The sequence below is a fragment of the Vidua chalybeata genome, chromosome 11, assembly GCF_026979565.1.
Source record: "Vidua chalybeata isolate OUT-0048 chromosome 11, bVidCha1 merged haplotype, whole genome shotgun sequence".
In the NCBI taxonomy this organism is placed as follows: Eukaryota; Metazoa; Chordata; class Aves; order Passeriformes; family Viduidae; genus Vidua; species Vidua chalybeata.
In genome coordinates this window covers 21,493,691-21,503,658 of record NC_071540.1, presented here as the reverse complement: position 1 = coordinate 21,503,658, position 9,968 = coordinate 21,493,691, and the positions used below count along the sequence as shown (strand labels likewise).

Here is a 9,968-nt window from a genome sequence, read left to right as displayed (position 1 = left end):
GGAATGTTACCAGCTTGGTTTGAAATCCAAGGTTTGCTGATGACCGGGTTCATGAACAGGAGACCTGTCACCTCTTGCAGCTGAAAACTCCCATTCTAGCTTGGACTGTGTACACATCTCAGCAGCACCATAGAGTTGCAATGGTCTTGTTTAACAAAACTGCTCTAGAATTCAAAGTGAGAGGTAGAACACATTAAATAGCTGCAATATAAAATGGTCAGATTTACTCTATCTTTTTATAATTCTAAGTGGCACATATTTTAAGAGTGAGTTTATCTTATTGGAGCAATTAGTCTAAGGTGCAGCGTGAAGTTCTGAGTTCACATACAGTGTTTTTCCCTTTCCGTGTGCCTTACGGACACATTGTCTAATGCTGAGAATCTTTCCATGTATGCTTGGTGCACTCAGTGGGTGTAGGAACTGACACAAAGACCACCGTTTACTCAAGGTTGCCCTCTTTCCTCTGTTATGAACTCCTGAAAGGCATTGCTTATCCACAGATGCACCTGCTTGTGCATGCATGTAGGTCTAGGTCTCTTTTACCAGGTTAAAACCTGGAGGACCCAGAGATAGCACCATATTGTATGGTTCTACTTCTGGTTCTGTCTTTTCCCATGATAAAAATCCTTGGTTTCTGTGCTTGGTCTTACCTACAACACAGTTATGCTCGTTTCAACATGCTGGAGATAGTTTGGTTTTCCATATTCCTATCAGGTTCCTCTACTATCACAAAAGGTCAGGAAGGTTCTTTTTGTAGCTCAAAGAAGTTTATTTCTATTATTGCCTGGAGCAGCAATATTTGTATACCTGGAAAAGTGAGCAAAGTGGCAATACACATACAAGAACTTTTGAGTTAAAGAGAATTCTACAGCCAGAAATTCTGGGTCTGCAAACTATTATCTGGAATTTGGATATTTCCTATTTGCTTCCTTTTAGAGTTAGCCAGCATTCATCAAAATCAGTTAATTTCTATGCTTTCATAACTAGAGTTACCAATGAAAAACTGATTGTATACACCAGTTTGAAGAGCAACAGACCTGAATACCACAGTCAGCTTTTAAATGTCCTTTTGACTGGAGACTTCTCCATCTTACATTTCATTCGTATAAAAAACAGAGTTTACTCTTTTAAACTTGTACAATGCAAGCAAAATGTTTGTTTCTAAACAGACTTCTGTGATCTTTATTGCATGTGTCGAAATCATAGTTTTACACGTCATCATCAGCATCTTGAGATTTTGGGGGATTTTTGTTGAGTTTTCTTTTTCCTCCTCCAAAAAGTATTTTAAGTTATATTCGCTCAAATCAAGACAACTTTACATTTTCATGTGATTTTTCAGACTGGCAGCAGACTGCTGTTTCCAGAAAAACAGAAAATCTTACAAATTTTTGTATTGAGGAAACATACCTAAGGGACTGTAATAAAGACATACTGAAATCAACAATTCTGCATTTTCTCTGATTAAGCTTAGGAAGCAGAAGTGCAATTAATTTTCAAAACAGTACATTAGGGAAATGCATATGTTACTTTTACATCATTTTTTTACTGACTGGAAACGCTGTGAAGATTTTTATTCAGGTAAACACTTGATACACAGAATTGATTGCATCCACTGAAAACAATTCATCATAATAAAACTTAAGCCGCTCAAGCTGACATTGGTTAATGTAGAGATAAGGAGCAACATACTGAATCCAGCTCAGAATCCAGCTTCTTGGCACTTACAGGAGGAAGCTCTTTACTATAACTTCAGTAAGAATGGGCTTTTAGCTGAATATGTTAAGGTCTATTTTAAAGAGACTATAAAGAAAAACAGTGGCTCTGTGCTCCTGTGGTGCAGTGCAACTCCTCTGTCAGTTTGCCTGCTGTAAATTTGCACAAACACAGTGTAAAGGAGGATACCTTGCTTTCAGTGAACTTACTACCATGAGGCCAGTGCTGCCTGCTCAGCATGGATTTTGTCGTTCAACACAATCCCTAGTAGTAAGACTTATTTCCATAATACAACATCGCGCCCTTTTCAGGGATTAGGGGTTTAGCTCTAGGAATACAGATACCCATATTGCTAAGGTAGCCAGTGTTCTGTAGACACGTGTTAAAGGGACTCTGCAGTTTACACATGAAAAAGGATATTCAGAAATAGGTATCTGTAGGCATTTCACTCCTCCCCAGATCTGGTAGCAAGTTTTTCTCCTTGTCTCTGGAACACTTAAAACCAGGTGAAAACAGTTCTGTTGTTCAGGTTTGAATTATATATTCCCATTGGAGGTGGGAGAATGGCATAGTCCATTAAATTTTATTTTTTTTTTTTGTGCTCCAAGACAATAAATACTAAATATTTCAATAGGAGAACTTCCTGATCTTCTCTTTGTTTCTTCAATCCACTCCCATTAACCTGTCTTCTCAGTTTCGATATTTATGCCAATGAAATCTATGTCTTTACCTTGTCTTTAGGATCTCAACCTTAGCATGAATTCTTCTGGCACCTATGTGGACTGTGGGAATTCCCAGGAAAACAACTGTTCTTGGGTTTGAAAGCTAAAAGACAGAATTATTTCAGCTAAAAAATAAATGGATTCACATAATCACAGAAATAGTTTTATCACGGCCTGGAGTCCTAGGGGTCCGTCTGGCCTCCCGGGCAGCAGCCGCCCGGGTGTCCCGGATAGCACTGTGCTGATGAGGCGCAGCCTGTCTGGGCTCCCCAGCTAGCTCCGAGCCGCTGGCTACTTTACGAGCACTTGTGGAGTGATTTCAGCTCTAGTGATTTCAACTCTTAGTGATTTCAGCTCTGTGCTCGCAAAGTGCCTCGGCAGACACAGGGAAGGAGAGAGGTGAAGGCTGTGTGGAATTCTGCAGAGATGTCTTTATTGGCAGCTTCTGCAAAGGGTTCCAGTGACAGCTCTTCTGCTGAACAGGGCAAAGGTATGGGTTTAAGTACGCTGTTGAGGGATCGGGAATTGTCCAATGGCTGGGGTCGAGGAGCATACGACCTATAGCCTTACAGAGAGATAACAGGGGTCTGAGTGCGGAAGAGGGGCAGCTCTGTTCCACTCATCATGACTCTGCATTTCTTATCTTAGGTTAGTGACCGCCCTGGAGGCCTTGCAGGGCCTCTGCTACATAGTTTCCCACATGAAAACACAGGAGTTTTATTTTCAGCAATAGCTGGTTTATTCCATTTTCCCATTATACAGTAAGTGAACATGAACATTTCCCCACCTTTGCCACCAAGGCTGGATACTTAGGCACACAAATGGAAAAAAAGGAAAACTGGCCTTGAAAACGCAACCATGAAAAAAAAAAAAAAAAACAAAACCAAAACCCAAAAACCCACAAAACAAAAAAAACCCCAAAACAAAGTCCAACATCTTTCCAGAAACCAAATGTCTAGTCATCCTTGCATCTTTTCTGGCACTACATATCCTCCGTGGCAGCATGTCAAGCAATGTTTTCTTTGTTCAACTTCCTTTTACATTTGCTCTTCCTTTGCAGTGCAATTGCTCCATGTGGTTTCCCTCATCTTCAGCTGTGGTCTGTGGGGGCTTTGAGCTTCTGCTATCTGGTCCTACTCATTTGGCATTCTGTATGCTCCAACCTAAACATAATTAATTTGGAAAACAAACTCGCATTACTTTAGCCTCCATTGTGGCTGTATCTCCATGGGTCTTAGAGAGTGACCCTGTGCTGCTGATAGCTCTCCTGAATGTAGTCAGGGTTCTTGTACCACTTGTTCTTGCATCCATGCACATCCATGCACGCTCCTACACTTCTATGCCTGCACCTCTGTCCTCTTTGGCTCTAGTGAATAGTTCAGCACTCCGCAGCCTTCAGAGAGTAGGTGCAGAGACCAGCTTTTCTGCCTTCAAAATTTGATACTCAGAGGAGTTCTGGGCAAACAGAAGATCCAGAGACATATTTTTCTGCTCTTCTTCAGACTGAACAAGCCGGTAGCCCAGCAAATCCATTGCCTCTTTGCATACATTTTGCACTTTTTCTATTTTCTGGAAGGGAAGTGTCTTTCTCCATGCCTGGGATACTCTCAGTGCATCTCTTGACCCAATATCAAAGGCCTGTGCTCCATGACCCTTTCCATGGGTGATGTTGTGGACCCACTTCTGAAGTTCTGGTGTGAAATGGAGTTCTGCAAACCTGTACATCTGAGCAGCCCTTGCTAGCGGGTCTCTGACAATGTCTTCATAGCGAACCAGCAGATACCGGTCTTTCAGGAAGCTTGGAGCGGCCTGACTTCCTGCCTTGTATATCTCAACGTGGCTTTTGCAGATTACCTGCATTGTGTTGTAGGGCCCCATTTCTCCCTTTGTCTTCTGAGACCCCACAACAATGTTACTGTCACGTTTCAGGTCTGCCATTGTATTCTCTCGGGACCTGAACACAGCCCGAGGATCACGTACCAAGTGAATGATTTTGAGGTTCAGGGATGGATCAGTGAGAAGGGGATAGAGAACTTTCAGGTCAAAGAACCTAACTTCCTTGATGGCAACATGGCTATAGGTTTTACAAGCTTCCTCCACCTTGCTGAATGGGTACTTGCCGCAGATGGTTTTGCAATTGCCTGCAGTGATTATGTCACTGCGACTGAATGAGTCACAGGCAGGTGGGGAGCACAAGGCTCGGCTTGTCTCCCACTGAAATAAATCGGACTTTTTCTTCTGGCTAGACATGTAAGCATCAAACACAGACATGTCACACAGAAAGACCGACCTGACTAAGTCCCGCACTGCCATGTGTAAGACTTTGGCACTGTTCTGGTACATCTTAACCCAAACATGCCATGCAGGCTCCATCAGGTAGAAGACACTGGGGTGCTGGCTGAAGATTTGTCCAGTGAAGGAGGATCCTGACCGCCAAGAGGAGAGAATGAGGATGTGAACAGGAGAAGGTTTTTCTTCCATATAGGCATTGTTGCTGCAGGGTAGGAAGTGGATAAGAAGGAAGGACAGAACTACCAGAATCAGGAGCACCTGCACTCTTCTAGACTTCACCATGATTGCAAGGGACCTGCAGAGACAGAGGAAGTTCAGCATCACAAGATGATGAAAAAGACAAGATGTGGTGCATCAGGCTCCTGTGCATCCCTCCGCAGGCACAAGATTTTGGAAAGCTGCCACACTACTAGTGACACTGTGACAACTACCGCACAAGGTGTCTTTGCAAAGGACATAAGTACTGCAGGGCTGAAGGTTTGCTGCAGCAAAACCACTGTTTGTCAGGAAGCCATTCTAATATAGTCTTAGAAGATACTGAAAAGCTTGTCTGCACTTGTAGCAAAGTTTAAGAGCTAGTTGAGTGCACTGAAATAAGTTGGTACAGACAAATTGTGTGCTTCACATACATAATCCCTGGCAATTTTTATGAAGGAAAGATGCAAACACTCCCTTTTTGCTGAGGTGTTCAGAATTTAACAGTTCCACGTTTTACTTTTGAACACCTTACTCTGACCAATATTTACAATTATTTTTATGCCAAAATGCTGTAAACATACAATGTAGGTTTCTTTTTGTTTTGATTATACTCCTTTTAAAATTTCAGGCAACATTTATTGTCACCACAGGGAAAACTTCACGTACCAAAGGAAGAAGCTTGGCACTGTAATAAATCCAAGAACAGTATCTCCTCCAGACAGAGCTTTGTAGGCAATTTTGCTAGAAAGACCCATCTTTGTGTAGGCAGCCTTAACTGCTTACCTGCTCTACTAACCCCCCTTCTTAGCCTAACTCCTTTTTAAAGACTGTCACTTGCTATCCCTCCCTCCAAGCCCACTCGTCCCATAGGTCTTTTATGAGAAGACATACAACACAATGTGCTAGTTGAAATCAAAAATCTGCCCAAAACTGGGTCCTTGTTTCATACACCTGTTTCATACTCTCTTCTGCCTGTGGAGGAGGATGACCGAATTATTGGAAAATGTCTAAAAATTTTCATGCCATTGGGGATATGGCATGAAAATGCCACAGAAAGAATTCATAGCCTGAATACCAGCTGGCACAGTAATCTGCAGGAAATACACCACTGAAGATGGGATCTGAGGCAAAAAGAATTCATTAAATAATTTAAAAATACATTAAAGGACACTTTGCCAATTACCCTTGCCTTGTGTGCTCTCCTTCTGTCCCCCAGCAGTGCCTGACTGTGCCTCAAATACAGGTTGGGTATCTGCAGCATGGGCTGCCCCTGGGGACAGGCTCCTTGTGCAGCACTGAAACCCAGGCAGCATGGAGTGCTCCCCATTGCCATCTGCCAGGTTGGCAGTTTAGCTGTGCCACAGTGGAAGGAGACCTCTCTTGCTAGTGCAGGTGCTTTGTATTTTCCAAGGTGAACTAAAACTGAAAAAACTTCTCTGGTTCCTAGTCATGGTCAGTCCTTCCAGGGGGATGCACAGCAAGACAGGACAGAGAGAGCAGGGCTTTTAGGGCAAGATGTTAATCCCAGAGAGAGCAGCATCCGAGCCCAGGCCCTTACAGCTTTGTACACTGTTTTTATGCAGTCCACAATTGCATGAGACTCTATTAGCTATTCCCATGCCAAGCAGCAGCCCCCCTACACAAGCAGCAGAGGTATAAAATTGCTCAACTCAGCTGCAATGCAGACATTGCCTCCCTACTACATGCTTGCCATGCCATCTGGGTCCACAGTAATTTTGAATGTTCCCAAAGTTTCCCTAACCTCCTCCTTATGCCCTGCCTCAATTTTCCTCTGCAGCAAAGCTTTCAGACTAATTTGCACAGGGGTGCCTCCTCCCATGATTTCAGTTCCTCTAGTACTGATGTTTTAGATTTTCATGTAGAGTCACTGCTGCTAACCAACGAGGAACAGTACTAATCTGTGCCTCCAACATACATGCATAAATTGGCTTTTTTGTCTTAGTAATCTGCTGTGCATTTGTGTTGAGCTTAGGGTTTATAAGGCAGCAATTATAATTTCTCAGAGTGAGGAAAATACCCAGCCTGATGGGTACGTCTCATTGTTGCCAACAGGTGCTACCACAGTATGAATTTTACTTTAGTAATGTCTGGCAAGAATGAGGCTGTGCATTTAGAGAGGGACCACATCATTCCTGTCTCCTGGACAAGAAACCCTCTGATTTTTTTTTTGGCTAAACAAATGGCCTGTAGTGTTCAGGTCTGACAAGGAGCTGAATCAGGTTGCTATTTGGATCAACCCTAGGAAGAGCCGCAAACAAAGACTATTGTAAAAATAAGTGATATATCAGCTTCTTCCTTCCAAATGAATACAAGCAGTGTTTACCAAAAGTCCTGGCTTCCAAATGAACTTTGATGATATCACTTCCATCTGGCACCATTAATATTGTTATTCTAACTCCTGACAGAGTTCCTGGAATATAGCCAGAAGCTGTTAATTGAGAAAAAGTCTGTTGAGCAGACATGAACAATGGCATGAAGGTAGATACCCAGGCAGATTTAAAACCACAGAAATAGTTGTTTCTTTGGAAACCTACATGGGAATTGCCTGAGTATGAGAATGAAATCAGGTTTTTTTTTCAGGAAACAAGAGTATACCTTTATCCCAGGGTAGGATAGCTGGATGTTTTAGGTATTTCACAGAGTGACTGCTTTTGATAGAAATGACCTCATGTGAGATCACAGTTTCAACAGCTTCTTCACTTGTATAAGAAATAGTGATAATTGTTGCCATCAGAAGTCTGTTCCACAGAGAGTAGAAGAACTGAAATGAATTGTGTGCCTGATGAAGAGGAATGAAAGAGCAGCATCATACTATACAGTCTATCATACATTCCCTAATATGAGAGAAATACTAATTGTATAACCTTATTTTTCACCACTGTATTTCTCAGTCATGGGAGCTGGGATGTTTCTAAACTAAGGTCTTAAGTTTAACCACATTTTCTCTACAGCAAGCATCCGCAGTCACCAGCAATGGAATTAATGTCATATTGCAAAAGTGAAAATATGAAGCCCTCACAGAGCTGGCAAGTAAAGATCAGCCCAGAATAATTGAGACAATCTCAGCTGCAGAACAAGAAAAGCACACTGTAACAGTGTGTGTGCTAACAGAGAAGAGCCAAGATTTGGCTGAGAGCAGAAAGAACTGGAAGAATCTCAGGGCACAAAGGATGCAATATAGAAACTACTGAAAAATAAAACAATCCAGTGTCAACATGTTAGTGTCTCCCACAGCAAAGGCATGAAAATACTGCCTGAGCAGCTTGTTTCAAAAAAAATAAGCAGAATCTTAGGCTTTTCTAGAAACACACAGGGACATTGGAAAAGCTTGATCCTGGCAAAGAGCAAGTGTTACAGAAAGCAGCAAGCAGCCCAAGGGAAATGTACCCATGAAAAGCACTCAGCATTGGGCACCATATCCCCAAATTACAGGTTTATTGAACATGTGCATGTCTCTGGCAGGTATGAGACAGTTACAGCCCAAAAACACCTTGTGCCATGCAAACTAATGTTGAGTGCTCTGCCAGTCTCAGGGAGTTCTCCAGACATGTAAAGGTTCCCCACTGCTGTAATGGTAGCAGTATAGCAAAGAGGATCTGGACCAGAAAAGCTCCTGTCACTTGCCTTTGATGGCACTGATGGTTGCTCACAGTTTTTTCAAATGCTGCTTCAATTTGGCCTGGTCTGTTTCTGCAGAATTAGAAGTCATCTGCCCATTCAGGGGTGAGCAGCTGGCATGACTGTCACTAGTGGGAAAAGCTGAGCAAGGGCACTGAGAAGACTGTCTGGAGAAGCAGGAACTACCCTCTAAGCCAGACCCACAGCTTCTGTCTGCCGAAAATTGTCACAATTTGCTGGCATCAAGAGCATCTATGCTAGATACCAAGAAATGGTTGAAAATCTCACCTTAACAAGTCCTTGTGAAGCACCATGAGACCTGATTCAAGCAAAGTTGCCCTCACACACGTTCGCTGCTGTGGTACACACGCCTCCAGGCAGTCACACGAACAGCTGTGCATTCATGTACAGGCGCTCTGCCTTCATGCTGGAGTCTCATATGCATGTGTACTTAGGTCCTACCTACACCTGTGCCTGTCCCTTCCTGTCCTCTTTGTGTACATCCCAGCTCTAAGACTGACTGCTCTACACTGCCCGCCTACTTTGACCAGCCTTAAACTAGAAAACTCCACCCTGCATGAAGCAAAAGGTACAGAAATGGCAGTTTCTTACAGGGGTGTGAATGACCAAGTGCTGCTAGTAAAGGAACAGGGCCAGAAAATTCATGAAGGAGACTGAGAGATACCTTTAACTCCTATTACAAGCCCCAAAAAAGACTGCTGCCTGTAAGAGCAGGAACAGGGATGTCTGTAGAATGTCAGAGCAAAGGACAAACAAGTTGCAAAGAGGACCAGCTTGCCCACCATGAGTGCAGAGATACTTTCCTACTATTGTTCTTGTTGCTTGTCATGTTGCCAGCAGATGCAGATTCACATAAAATCTTTTTTACTCTTCTCTGTCTGTACCTTGCTCGAATGAAACATTTGGGGGCTGGGAAAGAAAACTGTGTGAAAGGACAAGCTGTGAAAGGAGCAGCTGGACTTGGCCTGTTAATGATTCACAAGGGTGCTGGAACTGCAATGGGACTGTGCCAGGTAAAGTAGTGAAACAGGGCAGCACTGGGCTCAAGAGAAATACTTACACACAGAGACAGTTGCTTTGGGTCATTCCTATTCCAGATTTCATAGATTCTGACACACAGTCTGGAGAGATACAGACCTCTTAATGGTGTCCTCTTTGTGTTCCCAAGGACCTCACTGTTGCTCTCAGGGCAAGTGGAGTATAGGAGACAGCAAAAGAAAAAATCTGTGCAAGGCTGGTGCTTCCAGTAGGAGGGACAATCTGAATGGGGCAGGTCATGTTCCTTTTCACTTGTTGCATTGCAAATACAGATGGTCAAGCCCTGGTAACCCTGGGCTGGGAAACAAGGTGAAAAGTTGGCAGTGGTCCAGGTAGGGCCCTGTG

At 43.1% G+C, this 9,968-nt stretch overlaps 1 protein-coding gene across 1 annotated transcript; it reads right to left on the bottom strand.

Moving 5' to 3' along the window:
• Positions 1-3,158: 3,158 nt before the first annotated feature.
• CHST4 (carbohydrate sulfotransferase 4) lies at positions 3,159-9,347 on the bottom strand. The gene is made up of 2 exons (XM_053952534.1): positions 8,853-9,347; positions 3,159-5,022 (listed from the first exon to the last, which is right to left on the bottom strand). Exons 1-2 carry the CDS (start codon positions 8,963-8,965, stop codon positions 3,831-3,833), a joined length of 1,305 nt encoding a protein of 434 aa, XP_053808509.1. The 5' UTR covers positions 8,966-9,347; the 3' UTR covers positions 3,159-3,830.
• Between the last annotated feature and the right edge of the window lie 621 nt (positions 9,348-9,968).

What these genes read in the sequence shown, in the direction of transcription:
- CHST4 (XM_053952534.1), bottom strand. Translation starts at nt 8,965, where the DNA reads ATGCACAGCTGTTCGTGTGACTGCCTGGAGGCGTGTGTACCACAGCAG. An exon ending in CTTCACAAGGACTTGTTAAG is followed by an intron (nt 5,023 to 8,852) that starts GTGAGATTTTCA and finishes CTGTCTCTGCAG; the next exon opens with GTCCCTTGCAATCATGGTGA.